The sequence below is a fragment of the Platalea leucorodia genome (assembly GCF_965183815.1).
Source record: "Platalea leucorodia genome assembly, chromosome: W".
Taxonomy (NCBI): Eukaryota; Metazoa; Chordata; class Aves; order Pelecaniformes; family Threskiornithidae; genus Platalea; species Platalea leucorodia.
In genome coordinates, this window is record NC_138859.1 from 8,658,485 (window position 1) to 8,679,858 (window position 21,374).

Consider the following 21,374-nt stretch of genomic DNA (forward strand, 5'->3'; position numbering starts at 1 on the left):
GTGTTCCGGGCGGTGGCATGGGGCACGGGATATGTTTCCAGCCATCCGGTGGTTGCTTCCACCATTGTAAGCACATGGCGCTTGCCTTGGTGGGTTTGTGGGAGTGTGATATAATCAATCTGCCAGGCCTCCCCATATTGATATTTCAGCCATCATCCTCCATACCAGGGAGGCTTGAACCACTTGGCTTGCTTAATTGCAGCACGTTTCACATTCATGGATAACCTGTCATGGGCCCACCAAGCTAGAAATAATTCACCCTTATGTTGCCAGTCCAGCTCCACCTGAGCCACTTCAATCTTAGCAGCCTGATCCACCTGCTGATTGTTTTGATGTTCTTCAGTGGCCTGACTCTTGGGTACGTGAGCATCTACGTGATGTACTTTTACAACCAGGTTCTCTACCCAGGCAGCAACATCTTGCCACAATGTGGCATCCCAGATGGGTTTGCCTCTGAGCTGCCAGTTGCTCTGCTTCCGTTGCTGTAACCACCCCCACAGGGCATTTGCCACCATCCATGAGTCAGTATACAGATAAAGTACTGGCCACTTTTCTCTTTCAGCAGTATCATCTAAAGCCAGCTGGATGGCTTTCACCTCTGCAAAATGACTCGATTCCCCTTCTCCTTCAGCAGTTTGTGCGACTTGTCATACAGGATTCCATGCAGCAGCTTTCCACCTCCAATGCTTCCCCACAAGACGACAGGACCCATCAGAGAACAGGGCATATTGCTTCTCATTTTCTGATAGTTTATTATACAGTGGGGACTCCTCAGCTGTGCTTCAGTACCAACCACTTCCAAAGAGGCTCGAACCCCTTCATATGCTGCTAATATCTCTTTTTCAGTTGGAGTATAGCCAACCTCGGATCCTCTGTATCTCTGACTCCAAAACCCTAGGGGTCGACCTCAAGTCTCCCCTGGTGCTTTCTGCCAGAGGCTCCAGGTAGGGCTGTTCTCCCCAGCTGCGGTGTAGAGCACATTTTTTACATCTTGTCCTGCCCGGACTGGCCCAAGGGCTACTGTATGAACTATCTCCTGTTTAATTTGTTCAAAGGCTTGTCGTTGCTCAGGGCCCCATTTGAAATCGTTCTTCTTCTGGGTCACTTGATAGAGAGGGCTTACGATCAGACTGTAATTTGGAATATGCCTTCTCCAAAAACCCACAACGCCCAAGAAAGCTTGTGTTTCCTTTTTGCTGGTTGGTGGAGACATGGCTGTGATTTTGTTGATCACACCCATTGGGATCTGACAACGTCCATCTTGCCATTTTATTCCTAAGAACTGGATCTCCTGTGCAGGTCCCTTGGCTTTACTTTGTTTTATGGCAAAGCCAGTCTCCAGAAGGATTTGGACTATTTTCTTCTCTTTCTCAAAATCCTCTTCTGCTGTGTTGCCCCACACGATGATATCATCAATGTATTGCAGGTGTTCCGGAGCCCCACCCTGTTCCAGTGCAGCCTGGATCAGTCCATGGCAAATGGTGGGGCTGTGTTTCCACCCCTGGGGCAGTCGATTCCAGGTGCACTGGACGCCCCTCCAAGTGAAAGCAAACTGTGGCCTGCACTCTGCTGCCACCTGGCTGGAGGCAGGGCCCCTCTAGTCCTGGTCATAGCATTCATTACTCACTTCTTGTCAATGCGAATCAAGAGGCTCCTGAGAGTCCTCCAGAGGCTGAGGACTTCTGCCCCTTTTCCAGTCGCTTTGTCAATGCCCCCTTCCCTAGAAAGGGATCCCAGCTGCTTGGCTTCCCTACCCTCTAATTCCAGGCTACTGGCCCCATTATCCCAGCATCGGAGCAGCTAAGTGACGATGTGCTCGCCTGGACGACAACTGAAATCTTTTTGCATATCTGGCAGCTCACTCAGGGACAGAGATCAGGTTGTTACCATCTCATTTGTGGGTTCTGCCTCTTCCTCCTCCTGTTCTCGTGATGGCCCTGGTTCATCTTCAGCCCTTACTAAACGAGTTGATTTTCTCATGTATTTTTTCTTCTGTATAGGGGTGACTGATACTGGCATGGGTTGGTTCTCTGGTGTAGCCACAGTGCCTGTCATGGGGTCTGGAATAGCTGCAGCGTCTGTCATGGGGGCTGGCATAGCCACAGAGCCTGTCACCAGGGCTGGCGTAGCCACAGCACCTGTCGCCGGGTCTGGCATAGCTGCAGCACCTGTTCCCGGGGCTGGCATAGCCACAGCGCCTGTCCTCGGGGCTGGCATAGCCGCAGCACCTGTCACAGGGGCTGGTGTAGCTGCAGAGCCTGTTGTTCTGTCGTCAGATCCAGAGCCCTTCTCTTCCCCTTGAGGGTACTGAATAGTGTTGAATAGGGCTCGGTAGGCATGGGCCAGGCCCCAGCACATTGCAGTGATTTGTGTCTCCCTAGAATTGCCAGGGTGACAGCATACTTTTTCCAAATGTTCTACTAATTTTTCAGGATTCTGCACTTGTTCGGGGGTGAAGTTCCAAAACATTGGAGGGTCCCACTGTCCTAGGCATTTGCCCATGCTCTCCCACAAACCCTGACACTCGTAACTATCCAGCCTTGGGGCAGATCTCTGGATGATATTCTTAAAATGCTTATTAACCTTAGACAAAACCGAAACAATATTCCCAAAAACTACCAATAGATATATCTTAACTACCCAAGGATGTTCAAGATGATAGATACAAAAAAGTTGTTGCAATGAAGGAGGAAACATCACAGAAGAAGGCAGCCAAGGTGCCATTCTGTATTTCCTCCATAAAAACACCTCTCAGAGGAAGAGGTATAATTGCTAATTGTCTCCATGAGGTGGTACCCGAAGTGCAGTAATGGCTTCACTACAGAACCCAAATACCAGATAACGCTCAAGGTCAGTGTTTTAATAACAGATATCCCAGGCAAAGCATCACTAATCACTGCAGAGCACAGCAAACTGCAAAACCCAACACCAATCTTTAACACGTGCTGCAAAAACAAGAGCATGGCACAGATCAGGGAGACTAATATCGAGAACAGATGAATCAATATTATGACTGGCAACTGTTAACAGATACAAATTCCTTAATACACTCTGGTTAATCTGTTATTATCTCAAACCCTTTGTGCCCCACGTTGGGCACCAAAAAGGACTGTCGTGGTTTAACCCCAGTCAGCAACTAAAAGCACCACACAGCCGCTCGCTCACTCCCCCCACCCCAGTGGGATGGGGGAGAGAATTGGAAGTGTGAAATTCAGAAAATGCGTGGGTTGAGATAAGAACAGTTTAATAATTGAAGTAAAATAAAATAGAATAGTTGTTGTAGTAGTAGTAGTAGTAGTAGTAATAATAATAATAATAATAATAATATACAAAGCAAGTGATACACTATATAGTTGCTCACCACCCACCGACCAATGCCCAGCATGTCCCCAAGCAGCAATCGCTGCCCCCCGGCCATCTCCCCCCAGTTTATATACTGAGCATGACGTCATATGGCATGGAATAGCCCTTTGGCCAGTCTGGGCCAGCTGTCCTGGCTGTGCCCCCTCCCAGCTTCTTGTGCACCCGGCAGAGCATGGGAAGCTGAAAAGTCCTTGACCAGTGTGAGCGCCACTTAGCAACAACTAAAACATCAGTGTGTTATCAACATTATTCTCATCCTAAACCCAAAACACAGCACTATACCAGCTACTAGGAAGAAAAATCAACTCTATCCCAGCTGAAAACAGGACAAAGTTACATTGCATTTATATTCTTTTTACTTATGTAGGCCTCTAGCAAGAAATTGAGAAATGCCTTTGTTAACAATGTGTCCATCATTGCAGAATTCACTCATCCAAAACAACTCAGTTGCATACAAATCGGCTGTCTCCTGATGCCATTAATACAAGATTTCTTATATTTAGTATGCAGCCCTGAAAGTTATTGTTTATCTTCTATGTCCTGTAAAATTAGTGTTTTGGGAAAAAAAACCCTCTGTGTTACAAAGAAAGACTGAAATATGTCCTAAAATCACACTATTCTACATCTAGATAAACCAGATTGACTCCTAGCTATCTCATAGGCAGCATGCTCATCATCAAGAATTAGATATTTTACTAAACTGGGTCCCTTGTATGTTAGCACCTGGTGAAAACAGCTAGTTCATAGTAATTATGTACAAAAGAGAGCTTCAAGCACACCATGTTCCAAAAATGTTAACATATTGTAACACAGTGATTAGTAATCAACAGAAAATCCTGCCCCATGAAAGCAGTGCTTTGCGGACAAGAGTATTCAGGAGTATTGTCACAGCATACCACTGGACTAGGATGCTTGAGGTACAAAATGTTCCCATACCATCTTCAAAAGTCTCTGAAGAAGACAGAAAGAAAAGGACAAAGTTATTGCCAGAAGATAAATAGTAAACAAAACCTGAGGAATTAAAAAAAAATAGTATCATCTCTTCAACCAACACACAAAGCAAAATCTCAGTGTTACTTCTTGAGTTTTTATGCCTTTTAAAAATTAAACAAAGAAACAGAGAAGTATTGTTTATGCAGAGATGCTGTTTACCTTAACATTTTTAGTTTAAAAAAAAAAAAAAAGATGATCCGATACTTTGAAGAAGGACATACGACAATCTAAAAAGTAATCCTGCTTTATGTTCTATTGATATTTCCCTGTACGGAGGTTTTAGGTGAGAGATTGCTTAGAGACTTCAATGCTAATATAAATGCCAATATGATAAAAAGATGTGGAAGATTTTTGTCTTGGGATACATTTGGGAACCCAGCATCATTTAAGTCTTGTAATTTCTAATACAGTATCTGCAGTAAATCTACTTAAAAAATTTAATAGAATAATAAATACAGAGTATCTGCTTTCCAATTCTATAATCAAAAGCTGCTCTGAATATTTTAATCTACTGTTTCAAATATCTGTTCAGCTAAGATTTAAAATGCCATTCCAAAATGAGAACTGTTTTATGGAAAGCTATAGTTTAATATATTCATGACTGTGTACTATGTTTCTAATACTCTCTTTAAAACAAAACTCTGTAAAACAATACTTTCATAGAGCAAGAATCTCTCTGTTTTTCCCTATTTGCAATTGATAACAAATATAATGTGCCCTGTTTTCAGAGGAAAATGGGTTGTTACTCATGATTTTTGGTATGTATTCACCTAAAATCAACAGCAAGAATAAATCACATGCATAAAAAAAAAAATCAACTTTTAACATGCTCATGCATGCATGCACACCCACAGATGGTTTAAAATGTAAGTATTGAGCAAATTCATGATGTCTGTATGCCCACAGTGGCAGAAAGAGTAACATTCAATGTTTCATGCAGGAAAGAAAAATCAGCTGCAAAAATGCATGATGGCATGTGTCATGTCTTTGAAAAAACCCCCACTTAATTCCTATTTTGATGTTATAGTGAGGTAGCTTTAAATAGCTGTAAATGAAGTTAAAAACCCGCAGAGCTAGAATGAAATTACTTCTGACAAACACTTTAATCTGTATTCATGTCTCCTTTATACAATTTGTCTATGTCATAGCTCCTATAGGTGATTTACTTTACGCAACACATACCACATATGAAGTGTGTAGTCCACAGGACAGACTGCTGTTTTCACGCTGACTTGGCCACTGCACCTGCCTTCTCCTTGCCCTTCCCTCTCTGCCCAGACAACACTCAGCTCTCAAACTTCGGGCAAACATCCCCAGAGTGAGTTACCCATGCTGCTCACGCCCATGGTTCGTCTTCGCCCATTCAGTAGAGAACACACCAAATCTTAAATCTGAATACAAAACTGATTATACATTTTCCTACCAACTAGGGACCTGTATATTTGGTCCCAAGATAAGTATAGATTCTGCATTAGAGGATGGGGTTATGGAAAAAGTGCCAAGAAATGTGTTTATAACATCTTCTTGGACAATAAAAAACAGTGTTGGGGACACATGCATAGGTGTGCTGCTTTTTTGGTGTTTTACTGGCATTACTTTATGATGACCTCGATACCGCTCTCAAAAATGAGTGCCACCACCCAGAAGCAATGCTGCCATTTCTGCGCAGGGCTGCTGCCATCGTACAGCAGCATGGTCCAGCACCTGCCTGCTGCCATTTGTCAAAGGCCAGAGAAAATCAAAGTGAGGAAAGAGAAAGCAGGAATAGACAGTAGGATATGATAGAGGAGAAGTCATGGAGCGTTTAGGGACTGTTATTATACAACAATAACGACATTATCAGTGGTTGCCACGCTGAAGGGTTCTCAGCCTTGCTCAGCCCTTTGGCCGGCTGTGAGGAAGGAGGAGAGAGGCGGGAGAGGGACCGAGGCATGGCGGACGCTGCGGGAACCCCGCAAGTGTAGGGCTGCAGCCACCGCAAACCCTCCCCTCGGGTGCCCCCCGGGCCGGCCTCCTCGCCAGCTCCCGCTGGGCTGCTGGCGCTCCGCGGCGGGGCGGGCTGACAGCGAGGACCGGGCTGGCGTGAGGCCCGCAGCGGGGCGGGTGGTGCGGGCCCCCTGCCGGCGGGGCGGAGCGGCGCCGTGCCCCGAGGCGGGACCAGGTCGGCTGCGGGTGCAGGGATAATGGGACGTGAAATGGCAGCGCAACACAGACGCTTCCCGGCCGACCCCGCAGGAGGCGCCTTCGCGGCGGCAGCGGCGGCGGGCCGCCGGACGCAGAGCATCCCGGGAGTTGTAGTCTTTCTTCCTCGCCCTGGCGGCGGCGGAAGCGGGGCAGTGGGGACTACAGCTCCCGAGGGTGCGCGGGAGGAAGGGGCAGTGCTGGGGGAGGAGTGGGGACGGCTCCGGTACTGATCGCGACGCGGGTTTGTCAGCAGAGCCCGGGTGGGCGGCGGGCAGCGGCGGTGGCAGCTGGTGTGCGCGAGCGAGCGGCGAGCGGCAGCGGAGCGAGCGGCGGGCCGCGCCCGGCGATGAGGCACGAAGCGCCCATGCAGGTCGGTCCCTGGTCCGGAGCCGAGCGAGCGGCGAGGGGGCCGGCAGGCGCAGCGCGGCCGAGAGCTGGGCGTCCCGGCGCCCGCGGGACGGGGCAGGAGCCCCTCCGCCCTGCAGCGGCACGGCGGGGCCGCCGGGACGGGCTCTCCCGCTGGTGGCCGGGGAGTGTGAGGGGGGAGGGGGTGAGGACGCCCCTTGCGTGAGGGGGCCTGGGGGGTGCGTAAGGCGGCTCCGCGGTGTATGTGAGTGGGCTCGGGGGGGGGGGGGGGGGCGGGTCGCGTCCCTGTGAGAGGGGGCCCCGGCGGGCGGTCTCGGCGGGCGGGGGGCGACCGCAGCCCGTCGCGGGGCGGGGGTGCGGTGGGGCCGCCCCGTCCCCCGCGCAGCGTGGCTCCCCGGGCCGGGGGGTAGCCCGAGCGGGAGGCTGGGCGGCACGGCCCTGCGGTGGCCGCCACCCCACCGCGATGGCCGTGGGTGGGTTTCAGGTCTCATACGGGCAAACCGAACAGTCTTTTACAGATACTGCCCTTTGAGCGTTGGTCGTAGCTCCCCTGGGAGTGAAAGGATGTAAGTTGTTAGGTGATGAGATGTAACGAGGTCCTACCTAGATGCGCAGGAAGTTGGCATGATATCTCCACCTGTTTATTCAAGGAGCAGTTATCCATCTACACCAGGGAAAGATGGCTCATTGCTGGAATCAGGGGTAGCAAAGAGGTGGCCCCTTTTCAGCAGTTTTTATATATGGAAAAATATAATGCCTCTTAGCACTGGAGAAACAGATGATATACAGATACAAGTTACATTATGCACAGTTTTTAGCAGTTTCTAGGTAGTTGTTTCAAAACAGTTTATGCTGGTGTACTGTACTTCAGTTATTTATTAGGACCTATTTTATAATCTCATGCAGGAGCTCTGGGGGCCCCAGACTATACACTTGAACATGACTGTTTTTTAATAGAAGAACAGTCATGTTACCAGTGGATTGTTAACAATCAATCCCGCTTATTTTATACAATGTAAAGAGCACTTTTGCAGTCTGCTGTGATTTAAGTTATGAACTGCAGTTCTGTTAGCTAATATTTTTCATGCTGTATATCTACTCTGGCAGTAATAGAATTTCAGCTTGAAGGGAAGATCTGCATGTTCAATATGCATGTTCAAAAGCAATAATTAATTGTTCGAAGCAATAATTAAAAAGAAAACCAAGAAGTTAAAATATTTTAGCAGGATGAGAAAAAGGGCCTGTGCAGTGGCACTGTTGTTCTATATTTATGAATTCTTTGTTTCAATCTCAAGCTCATGCCATTTCTCTGTCGACAAGAAGGGCCAAAAATTACCAGAAAGGCAGCCCAAACAGTCCTTCCAGAGAGGGAGTTACCTAGTGTAAAAGTTTGCTATTGTCATCTGCTGGATATAATTTGATCTGGGTCAGAGTTTGTGACTACTTTTCATTTTTCTAGCCACGTTTTCAAAGAACAGATATAAATCTTAGTAGTGCTTATGGCCATGGAGAGGGCTTTGGTTTAGAAGTCAAAAGCAATGAACTCTTTTTTTTTTTTTTTTTTTTTTTTTCTTCTGTGAAACATACAAGTGTGTATGGTTTCTGCATGTTCTTTTGAGAATTGGTCTGAATTAGTTGAAATGTCTGTGTATCTCTCAGTAGTTTCCCCTAAGGCTTTGGTGGTACTTTGAAAAGTGAAGATTCAATAGGAAATTCTCAGTGATTCACACACTGATTAACTCGCTTCAAGTTTTGCTCTTTATCTGATTGTAGCATGCAAATTTTCCACATTCCTGCACTTTGCCAAAATGAAAAAGAGTTTAGTGTGGATAACCTGTTATTTGTGTTTATCAGAGCATATGGGCATTAATGGTGGCAGTTTGTAGGAAATGCCAGATCTCTACAGACCCTCTCTTTCATTTGCCAGGGCATCAGATCATTTCAAAGGTGACTGAGGCCATAGAGGTGAGGGAAAAGTAGGAAATGGGAAATAATCTGTAAATACACTATGAACATTTATGATGCTTTGCCAAGGAAATAAATGAGAACATTTTCTTCTTAGCTTTCCATGTCCTGTTGTCACTGGCAATGGTTATGCCCAGACAAAATAGGTTTATAACAGACACATCCAAACACAATGGAGAAGGGCAAAAGCAAGCAAAAAGGCTGCTTCCAGATATTTAAGAGGTTATTCTAAAATTATAATGAAAAAAGCCAAATCAAAGCTATTGGACACAGGAGTTAGCATGGCAATTCATCTCCTATCACTCAGCAAAATTATTAGATATATCAGTCTTGGTTCAAATTAGAAGCACTGGAGTGGAAGAGCCTGCCAAGCCACTGAGTCCACAGAGCAAGTTATATACACGTTTTTGTAAATTGATCAAGCTGCATTTGGCATCAGTAGTCATAAGTGTATACTGGAGTGGACATTGGACAGTAAGTGAGTATATACTAGTCCTGAGTGTCTTTGAGTTGGAGAGTAGAAAGTATCTAACCAGCAAAGGAGTGAGCTTCCATAGTACACTTCCAAAAAGGGGTAGTGACAGAAAGAGGACTACTGATGCCACGCTAAGTGTGTTTTGCTGAAAGTGATGCATGTTTAATATATCCATTTAATCGTTTGAGAAGAGAACTGTCAAAACAAAGGTAAGGTTTTTGCTTTCTTGGAAACAGAACATCATAACATTAGCACGGTTGGCATGTTTATTTGGTTCCCATCCATGTATGTAATATTTAATTAACAGGCCTGAACATGGCATTCCTGGTGATTATTTCCAGCATCGTTTCCAAAGGAGGAACATAACATCAGCGCTAGCTTCTTCACATTTCTTTGTCAAATTCCTCTGTAGTAGAGACAAGTCCTGTTAGGAGTGAACTGACATATTAATACACCAGGAAGTGGGCTACAGTGCATCCCATACTTACTTGAAGTCAGCAGCTTGCATTTAAGAAAGAGAAGCACTGTAGGTGTATTCATAAAGCCCAAGAGGACCAAGCATCTAGGTTTCCCTTACAGTCAACAGAAAAATAGAGACTCCTCAAGAGTATCATTTAGAGTGGGAGCCTGATGTAGGTGATGTGAATTGTAATCTGAAGAATCTGTCTCTGTGCTTAGTACAGAATGAGTGAGTTTGGGAAATAATGGCAAAGTGTTAGCACCAGTATTGAGTTTGATTTTTCTTCAGACTAATGCAGGCATTAGTACTTTTCTAAAACTCATTTGGGTTTTGGGCACGAGAAAGGATCGCTATCAATAGTCTAGGGATACTGGTTCTCTAGGCTAAAGTTAGTCTCTCCAAACAGTTTGAATTATTATCAATACCTCACTAATCATCTCATGATTCCCCAGGTGGGAGGTGGAGAAATTAGTCCTTTCCCATGCCTTTCCTATGCCTTCTGCATCCTGTAATAGGCAGACATACTCCTACCACTGAAATAAAAGCTGGCTGCAATTCTGTGTTCAACTTGCCCATAATTCTGCCTATGGTACTGCAAGTAATGAATCCATAAGTTCAAGACACAGTGAAGGTGTTGGTTTTTAATTTTTTATTAGTTTTTAAGAACTTTTAAGGAAACTATTGCATGGGTAATGCACATAAACACATTAATTTAGAGGAGCACTGAAATTTCTTTGTGGGGAAAGTCTATGTTTAAAACGATCCACAGGAAACAGGTTCTTACTCAGGAAGGCTACATAACATACATACAAGATTTAGCAAGACTATTATTAGAATCCAGGACTCCTGATTCCTCTGCTCACTGAATCATACTGTTTCTGAAGTGGTAGGCATTAAAGTACATAGGGATGAATTGTAAGGCACATAGGACTGAGGCCAGCAAATGAAATAAAAGCTAAAACTCTTTTTTGTAAACCTTAAGTGAGTTGAAGAAGCTACATGGAAGGCTTCCTAGGAGATAAAATCAAGAAAGAAAATTATTTTTCTTCTTCTTGCTAGAAGTGATAACTACTGGTTTCAGCTGCTGCATTACAGAGATTAGCCAGAAGGGCAGCAGAACAGGCTGCTGGGGAAAGCGCACAGGCTACACACTGGCATCTCTAGCCACTGCACAGTCTTTTGTCTGCTGGACTTGTTGCAAATTGTACACAACAACAGCGTTCTCTTCTTTACTGCTTTATAGCCAATTGTCATTAGACTGGTATAAATAGCATTTGATTTTCTTTTTCTCATGTTCCAAACAAAATATCCCCAAATAGTTTTACAGTAAGGGAGAGTAGTGAAGGTGGACAGGATTTGTTTCTGTCTTTTGCTGTAGAAATCAGAAAGATGAAAGATTAGTGATGTATATGCTTGGTAATTTTTAGGGTTTTGTTCTAAAGCTTCTTTGTTGCATGTCTGTGAAAGAAGTGAATAAATATTAAGGCCAATGCAAAAACTCAGGATGCAAACATGTAGGTACCCAAGACTACATTTAATCAAGAACTTTAGTCACTGCTAAATAAAAGGGTAATTCTGAAATCAAACACTCCCTACTGCATTATTTATGAAATATAAATCTTACACTGAATTTTCTCTCAAAGGCTTGCTACTTCTGTTGTCTCCTTCAGGACTTTTTGTCCCCACTTCTATACGCCTCTTCAGTAGCCCAAAGAAGCTGGCATACTGTTATTTGTACTATGAGACAGCAGAATTAGCTCAGAAAATTTATGCAGCAATTGAAATTCTGCTGAGAAGGTGGGTTAGTGTACAGCCCTCACCCTTCTGCAAGGTCCTGTTTCCAGCTGTCCTCTCTGACTGCCCAAATGCACTCTGAGATGTCTAACTTAGAAAGCTTTGACGTGGGCTGCTTTTCCATAGACCTTTATGTTAGGATATACTGTCTGTCTTTCTGTCTGAAATCAGTGTGCAAATGTATTGCCCTTAGTATTGCCAAACTCCAAGAATTTAAAACTCTGACAGGCTCCCAAAATACTTATTTTTCTTAAAAAGCATATGAGGTGAAACACTACCTAGTTCTAAGTTCTTTGTTTTTGCCATCTGCTTTGTGAGCTTCCCAGGTAGAATTTTGGTCAGGTTTTCAAGTTAATCTCTGCAACCCTCCTGAAAGCTAAAAGTGTACTTTTTATAAATGGAACCCATGATCTTTGTACTCTAGAGCAAAATAAGCTTGCTATTTAGCAGTATTCAATAATCTGTGCTTATTCAGGTGTTTTATATGGATTAGAAGCTGTATTTTAAGGACTTAAATTTGAAAACATTTGCAACTGTCGCTTATGATGATGTTGCATTAACATTGCAAATTCCAAAACTATAGAAGAGATGAGAACTGGAAAAAATCAAGACCTTATTTCAGAGGTATATACCCAACTCACTATTTAATGGTGTGATAACTGAAAGCTGGTAATGGCAAAATGCTTTGAATAAGGTTATAGGCATTACCAAAGACTGCATCATATTTACAGTAAAATAAATGTTTCAAGAATTCTATCAGATGTAAAACAGATTAAGCTTTTGCTTGGAAATATATCTCCTATATCATAACCCAGCATTCATCTCTTATTTCCTTCTTGTACATGTGAAGTATCTTTGTCTATATTTCCACCATCTATTTCATTCATCACGTTTTCTGAAAGTAGATCTTTAACGGTATACTCAAGAACTGTCCTGGATTTTTAGATTTTTTTTTTTTTTTTTTTTTTTTGGTACCAGTCACCAGTGATGTTTACCTTTGATACATCCTCTTTTGCAACCGGAACTATTACCATGGATACAATAATTGTAACAAAGACTTAAGCCTCTGTGAACTTCTTGAGTTCATTCATATCTGTTATCAAAAATTCCAATAAAATCTAAATGTTTCCAGTTTTATATGATACAAGAGACAATAAACTTTTTTTTTTTTTTTTTTTAAATTACAGATGGCATCTGCTCAAGATTCCAGATATGGCCAGAAAGATACATCTGACCAGAACTTTGATTACATGTTCAAACTGCTCATTATTGGCAACAGCAGTGTTGGGAAAACCTCCTTTTTGTTCCGATACGCTGATGATTCCTTTACGTCTGCATTTGTAAGCACAGTTGGGATCGATTTCAAAGTAAAAACGGTTTTCAAAAATGAAAAAAGAATTAAGCTACAGATTTGGGTAAGCCAAAAATAATAATTCTATGAATTAAGCAAGCTGTAGCAGTTTGAAAGTTAGCATTTAAGCTACTGTAGGTTTGCATTGAATGTCATAACCTTTATATATATATACACACACACACACATATGGCATAGTAATGAAAAAGCAATTAATTCTTTCCTGCATCATTTTTCTATCTTGAATAATAGAGTGTAGACAGTATTTTTAAGGTATTAAAGTACATCAGAGTATATATTCTGAATGAAATTCCATTAAGAAATAACACAGGTTGACAAATATTGGTATCTGTGCAGCAAGGTATAAACAACTGTGCAATTATAGTCTATTGAAAGTGATACACGTTATTAAAGAGTATTTTGAAATACTAGTTAGGATCTGGTTTCTTCCCACAAAAAATATAAATTCATGTAGGAACTATGATAGTGGATGCATAACAGAAGGTATAATTTTTTGCTCTGTCAGTTATCTTTGTCATTCTGATCACCTGAAAACTCTTCCTTCTTCTGCTGAGGAAACAAACGTGTGGAAAGAGAAAGTGTAACAGCTGTATTGCCCAAGTGTACAAAAACCCTCATCCCTTGCCTACACCTTAGAGATGGTAGAAAGATGCCAAATATAGGAAAGTGTGATGCCAGGGAATAGGTGTTCTTTTCTGCAAATTTTCCTCAGAAATAAAGAATAGCCAAAACTTATTTATGCAGGAGCTGCTGATGCTCACATCTCCTAATCCTTGGGTGATAGGGTGATACTCACTTAAAGGAGGGAAGGATAGCAGAACGTTTAACAGTGTGGGATCTGGAATTAAAGCTTCAGGTCTTTGCCATCTTCCTTGGGTGTTTGAAGATTTTGAGCAATGTTTCCTTTGTGAGATATTTGTAACAACAGCCTTATTAACAAAAATGTTCTTTTTTTTTTTTTTGGTGCATCAATACAAGTCATTTAAAAATGTATTTAATGATGGACAGCCATTAAAACATGGGAAACCGTGGATCAAATACAACCAGGTCATCTAACATGTTTTGAACAGCAGATAAAGTGAACATGTTTTTAATATGGCACAAAGGTGAATTTCCCAGAGTTTCCTAGGCTATATCTCATTCATGTCTTTTTAGGTAGGCTGCAGCCCTTGATATCTCAAATCATTTGTTGTTCTGTGCCCTCTAGGAACTGGAACACAGACTTTGCCTCTCAACTTCTCTACATTTTTAAGCTTAGATTCTTACTGTTATCATGAGTATAGCAATGCTACATACTATGTAACTATGTGTCATGTGTGTGCTTTCACTGCAATAACATGCTAGTTTCATTGTAGTACTTTAATGTTGGAGATCACATGGTAATTCACATTGACATTACCTTATTTTTTTTATAACGGAGCAATAAAATTGTTTTCACATTATAGTTTTCCCATTAAAATTTTAATGCCAGTTCTTAAAAAACCTTGTCATTGCCAAATGAACTCAAATTGCAACAGCTCACTATTGCTGTTTGCACTTTTTAGATGGAATATTCTGCATTGGAGCATTGTGTTGCAGTTATGCTTCCTAGAGTAAATCTGTTGACTGTTGCACCCCTAGGACCTTAAATAAAATCAGTTAAGTATCTCAGAAAGCTATTCTAGTGCACAAAATCTGAAATAGAGCACTATTACCCCATCTTGTAAGCTATATCAACAGCTGTATTGTTCATAATATGCAGTATCTGTATATGTAACACCTGTCTATATTATATTTTATTACTTTGATTATTCAAATGTCTTTCTGAAATGAATAGCACTCCTGCAATATCCATTTCTATTTCAAGCTACATTTACGAAAGACCATTTATATTGTATAAAATATAAAACTGAACGAATCAGAGGGAGTGTGATTTGATGTTAATTCTGAGTAGAAACATGCATGAGCTTATAACACTTCATTCAAAATCACTGGCAAAGTATTTGGTGACATCATGTGATAAATGATATTCAGCATATATGAAATAAAACATTCTGAAAAATCTCACAGGTTTGAATAGTCAGAAGAAACTGGAAATGAAGTGCAACTTTAAAATGTGTTCTGAATTATGAGATCAGAACTAAATTACTTTTCCATGTACTGCAGTGAAGAAATACATGGAATGCCACTGTTCTGCTGTCTTTGCCTGGCAGTAAGATGCATAAATGTGTAAATAGTAATGCTGTTAAAGTCACTAAAATTCCCTAGCTAGAGACACGGTTGATCCAACATGTTTCCAGTTACAATTTTGTACATGTTTTTTTGGGGGTAGACATGTAAACTTCTTGTTTAATAGCCATTTCAGCATGATACTTTGTGTTCAACTTGAAGCATGTTGGAGCTTGAAGCACTGATTTCCTCAGAATAAGATTCTCATATGCTTACCAGTGAAGTGTGTCAGTTTGTTTGAAAGTCAGCATGGGCACCTGAGGAAGCAGAGTCATTATTTCTTAATAAAATTCACTGTATGATTATTACAGATGAACTAGCAAGGGTTAACAGGTTGAAGTAGGTGCTGTCTTATATACTGGGATGCCCTGCAGGTCTTTTGTTTGTTTGAGGTTTTTTTCTTGCTTTGAGGCAATGGTGCCTTATTCTTGGATTCAAAGAACCTGAATTGAATTGTCCTCTTTTATTGTTCAAGTCAGGGAGGATGTGGCTCTCTTCAGTACTTATCATTATTGCTTTTTCATATGATCAGAAAGAGCCTGCTGGGAGCACTGTAAGGTCTGCTTTTTTTTTTCTTCTGAGCCAAACACCTTCTTTCCACAGTATTTCTTACTGGAATTGAGAGAGGCTCAGAGTTCAGATGCTATATTCATTAGTGATAGCACATTACCTTGTCATAGGGCCACCAGCTGGCCCTGAAATTTTGTTTATAAATGTGACAACCCTGGTACGGACATTACAAAGACAGCATATTAACAGGTTTTTTACCTTTTAAAGGAGAAAAATCCATAAAAAAGGCATTTTACCCAAAAAGGTATTGATTTCTCAACAAAAACTATAAGAAATTTTGGAAAGGAATTTTGTCTGTATGCAGGACATAGGTGCATAGGATAAAAGTCCATGAGAGGGCTTTAGGATGCTTTACAGTGTCAAATAATAAACAGCAATACATTTTTCCTCCATTTGGTTTGAGCTAGTAATATTAAAGAGATGGGACTGGAAGGCTATAAGATTATTTTGGTTTCAAACTTCTAGATTTCAAATTATGTCAAATAAAAAAATACATGGCTTGTCAATACCAATGCTGACAAAAATATACTCTAAGGAAAAATGATTAAAACCTCAGAGGTGCAAATCAGAAAAGAAAATTAAGTTTAACTTTATAAATCTGTCACTTTATTCACTGTATAAAACACTACATTCAGTATAGCCTGCAGCTGTGATGCCATAAAGGTTTGCATTACTTTTGTAAACACTGTCGATTATTTAATAGAAATAACAGAATGCAAGAGCTTATAGAGAAAATATGGGCAAACTTGGACAGTAGAATTTGTTAGCTAACATTTGTCAAATCATTAGAATAGGAAAAAAAATGGGAGGGGGGGAAAGTGCAGATATTGATTTCTAGAAAACAGAAGATTTACAAAGACAGGTCAACTTATTTGTTTAACTGACAGTGTATCCAGGCCACATCTTTAACTCCTGTTTAAAATGTACTTGATCAGAACTCTCAGTGATTTCTAACTGATTTCAGTACAAATTTTGTTTGAGGAATCAAGCATCAAGTTTTCCCTCTCTGTTCTGTTTATTATACAAAAATGTTCTAACTATAAAAATGTTCTATACAGCAATATTTGCATAGTTTCTATCTGATTACAGCACTTTGATGCAAATATCAAATAAGAACGCTGCACTGCCTTTTGCTGCTTAGATGGCTTTTCCCTGGGACTAGCCATAGACTTCATGGACTAGATACAATGATCACACACAAATAAAAGATATCCTCCTAGAGAAGACAGTGTGAGAGCTGCTTGTGTCAGCATATCTTTCCTAGAACTGTGTGTGACAGTTTCATTTGATACCCAAAATGTTGCTGTCTTCACATCAACTGTTTTCTATAAATTGTCATAGGGCTTAGGGACCAAGTGAGGACTAGGTTTTATAAGCTGAATGAGGAAATCCAATTTCATCATTCAATAATTAAAAATATAGTAGTAGTTGTTTAAAAAATATCAATAAATGTTAGGCACCTGATTTTTTGCTCTACAAGCTCCCTAACAGTGCTCTAGCAGTAAAAAGGGGTTCAGTTAAAATGAGAATAATTTTGTGTGTGTGTGTCAGAGGGGTCTGTGGGAGTACCAGTATGAATGAAAATTGCCTTGATATTGGAGTCTTTAAGGGGAATCCTACAGTAACTTGCAAGTGTGGAGGCAGTGCAATATTCCAGAAATATCCTGTAACAGTGACTATAGCATGAATGTAAGAATCACTAAATACACTGGTTCAGAAGAAAGGTAGTGAAAGCTGAAGCAACAAAATGGGAGTTAAGAGTAGCATGTGGAGATAGAGGATAGTGAATGTAGCAAATATTTCATCACAGGAATTTCAGGGTCTGGTTTTGCTACATCTGACTCATCTGAGTATTTTTAATTGGTACGATAGCCCCATCAGAGTTTATTTCAGGATTCCTTTCTCAGGTGCTGGTGACAGTGTGTAGCTGCTGCTTAGAATACACAGCCTTTTTAGATGCGAATAGTAAATCTAATATTGAAAATGAAATTTCCTCATCTCAGCATGAAAATCAAAAGTGTATCCAGTAATATACCAGGCAGCAAGTGATTTGAAGACAGCAATATAGAAGGCTCAAAACTGCAGGGATTTGGGATTTCTCTGGATCCATCTGTACTAGTAAATTAAACATACCAAGATTGTCCTTTGGCACTGAGTCCAGCTGGCATGGAATAGCTTTTTTCCATACGTTTAAACTGTTTTAGTCTCTGAAAGAGGATGGCTACATCTAGACTTTGTATTGGTAGTGGTCTCTGGCCTGTGCTAACTCCTGAACCTTGCCCAGGAGCTGTTTGGCAGAGTGCTAGCAAGCCTGGGTCAAAACTGTGCCAGAAAATATGCTGACAGTTTCACGGTGTAGACAAATTCCATAGCCTAGAAATGCTCCCTGGCACAACTTAATTTGCTGTTATAAGCATAGCCTGAAAGGGCAGCAGCTCCAGCCAGCCTCAGGTTAGGCTGGCCTGTCTGTGGTGATAAGCAATGCAATGTGTTCACAAATGCTGTTCTGTCAGAAGGCTCCAAAGGAACCATTCCTGGGCAAAGATGGTTAATGAGGTATGTGGTTGTGATGGCCAGAACACAAACTCTTTCTGGACCTCCCCTGTTAGCTGAAACAAGGTGAAATGTTGGGCAGCTTTTGTTATGGTTTAAGCTGCCCTCCGACAGGTGAATATTATACAAGCTGTGGTCAGATATTGTTAGCCTAAAAAATTCCCCTCCCTCTCTTTTGTTTATTTCTCTCCTTTATACACAATACACCTGGGGTTTTCAACAACAGATGCTAAAGATCTGCACAGCCAAGGGAAGGCCAATTATAGTACAGACAGAACTATTGTGTTCAGATCTCAGTCAGGGAACCGCCAGTTCTTCTTCATCCTTATATATCTTGGGAACCTTAGTTACTTCCAGAATTTGTATATTTTCCTTAATTCAGGGATTCTTAGTGCTTTCTTTACTTTGCCTTGTTTATTCTGTATTCTGTTTCTTGTACCTGTTCTTTTGTTTATATTAAAGTTGCACCCATGAATCCAAGTCAGCTCAGGTTTCCATTGTTTTAGGTAAATAGCCAAGAAAAAAATGGTCGATTAGTTCACTTTTAGCCAGTCAAGTGGGAATGACCAGGTGGGAAGGGAAGATGGCTAATGTAGATATTTGTTGGGAAAAGAAAACTGCTTACCTAAAAAGCAGACAAGACAGCTTGCCTTTTCTCTGAACTTTAGTAGATGCTAGTAGTTTATATAATCTATATAATGTATACATAATGTAAATAGTTTCTATAGTTTAAAGGCATCAGAGCAGAAGCAAATATAAGTAGAGACTGAAAAGATAATGTGTGCTGCTATTTGAAGTTTGACAGCAATTGCTCATACAATGAGGCATGATGTGAGAGAAAGCACCAAAGAGTCTGAGTGAGAATGGGACCAAGAGTTTAGGAGAGAGGGCACCATAAATGACGTAAAAATTCAGCAGCAGTTACAGATACTAAATGTGATGCCTTGTATTATTTCCTTGCAAATCACACTGCAAAAGCGGTAAATGATGTGACACTGCAGTCCTTTACTTGAAAAGACAAAACTGAACTCTATAAAACTTTGTGCAAGAAATGCTACCTTGGGACCTATTCTGGGTGTAAAATATAGATGCATCCCTTATAAACAATACATTTCTTGTAAAACTACTTGATGTATTTCTTGTATAGAGCCAGGGCCCAGTCTTCAGTGCCAAAGAAGATCTTGGCAATGTAAAAGGCATACTCAGTTCAGATGGTCTTCAGTGCAAATAGCAAATGCTGGTTGCTTTGTGAGACTGGCCACATTGGCCAGTGATGGCACTTTTTTAAAAATGATATGCATTTATTTAAAAAGTACCACTGGCTATTCAAATATCTATGTGACATTGCAATCTTATTGCTATAAAAAACATCTTGAGGGTTTCAAACATTTGCTCTAAACCCATCTCAAAAAAAGGATGGTCCTATCACTTTAGCACCCTGGCTTTCACTGCTGAAACTGCTATTTTTCTGTGATTTTAAAATTTCTTTAATGTTTTTGTTATCACAACAGCAGTTTCTACTGATGGATTGAAAGACATTCTTATCTTTACATCTGAGAAAGCTGACAAGATGTGTAAAGCATCAAGGCATATAAAGCCCCTTGGTTGCTTAAATGCTGCAAGAAGACGTAATGTTATTATTACTGCTTAGCTATAAACAATGTGGTTATTTTCATGTTTCTTTCCAGTTCCTTCCCCTCCTGCTGCTTCTACTTCTAGTTTGTGAATCTGTCTACTTAGGTAAATGCATACTGGGACTTCTGATTGTCTTTCCGTTGGACCATCTGGTTTTCTGTTTTCCAATTAAAGTTGTGCTGCTAAGGAATTATATGGTTCTGGGAATGGTAACCATATACAGAGCCCTGCAGCCCCAGGAATGTGATTTAAATCCAGGTCAGAACTGATCAACTGCTGTTTCTTTCTGATGGATTGTCGTGGTTTAACCCCAGCCAGCAACTAAGCACCACGCAGCTGCTCGCTCACTCCCCCCCGGTGGGATGGGGGAGAGACTCGGAAGAGTAAAAGGGAGAAAACTCATGGGTTGAGATGAAGACAGTTTAATAGGTAAAGCAAAAGCTGCACGCACAAGCAAAGCAAAGCAAGGAATTCATTCACTCCTTCCCATCGGCAGGCAGGTGTTCAGCCATCCCCAGGAAAGGAGGGCTCCATCACGCGTAACGGTTACTTGGGAAGACAAACGCCATCCCTCCGAACGTCCCCCCCTTCCTTCTTCTTCCCCCAGCTTATATACTGAGCATGACGTCATATGGTATGGAATAGCCCTTTGGCCAGTCTGGGTCAGCTGTCCTAGCTATGCTCCCTCCCAACTTCTTACGCACCTGGCAGAGCACAAGAAGCTAAAAAGTCCTTGACTAGTGTAAACTCTGCTCAGCAAGAACCAAAACATCAGTGTGTTATCGACATTATTCTCATCCTAAATCCAAAACACAGCACTATACCAGCTACTGAGAAGAAAATCAACTCTATCCCAGCTGAAACCAGGACATGGATGTTTCGTTAATGTATGTGAAATGAGTTTAGCAGTCTTAGACTGGTTTCTAATTAACATGTCCACTTTGCTTCTTCTAAAATTATCTGGAATTCTGATGTTGCGAACACTTCTGCACATTCTTAACATGCATTATCGTATTGATTCTTTTAGATTTAAAACTGGTTTTTAGCCATATGCTTAATGTTATCTATGTCAAAATTCCTGAGCCACAAGTGTTAGGAGAATACTTGGGGAAGTATTATGTGTACTTGCTCTATACTCCTTGTTGAAGAATTTTCACCAGAAAGTGGGTATCTCTAGGTTTGCTTTATTAACAACTCAGAGTTGGGCCATCACCTCAGTGAGTGGCAACTATTACAATTGTCACCTTATATATGTTTCTATAACAATTACATGCTTATCAAAGTCCACCTAAGGTTTCCACTGTGTTCTCAATTCTTCATTCTTCTGGTCAGCAGAAAGTTCTTGATTTTCCATCGGTAAACCAGTTCTTTGCGTTCCGTTTCAGTTCTTGTTTATTGACCATGTAGACCACTTCAACCACTGGTCCGATGCAAGA

The 21,374-nt window shown here is 41.3% G+C and overlaps 1 protein-coding gene across 1 annotated transcript in view; it reads left to right on the plus strand.

The window, feature by feature from the left end:
- Positions 1-6,886: 6,886 nt before the first annotated feature.
- The window catches only part of LOC309601665 (ras-related protein Rab-3C-like), a gene marked incomplete at both ends in the record, with an annotated part of 155,142 nt that continues 140,654 nt past the window's right edge, over positions 6,887-21,374 (plus strand). The window contains 2 exons of the mRNA XM_082334829.1: positions 6,887-6,910; positions 12,788-13,015. Coding sequence (XP_082190955.1) covers positions 6,887-6,910; positions 12,788-13,015 — 252 coding nt within the window. The remainder of the gene's footprint in view (positions 6,911-12,787; positions 13,016-21,374) is intronic.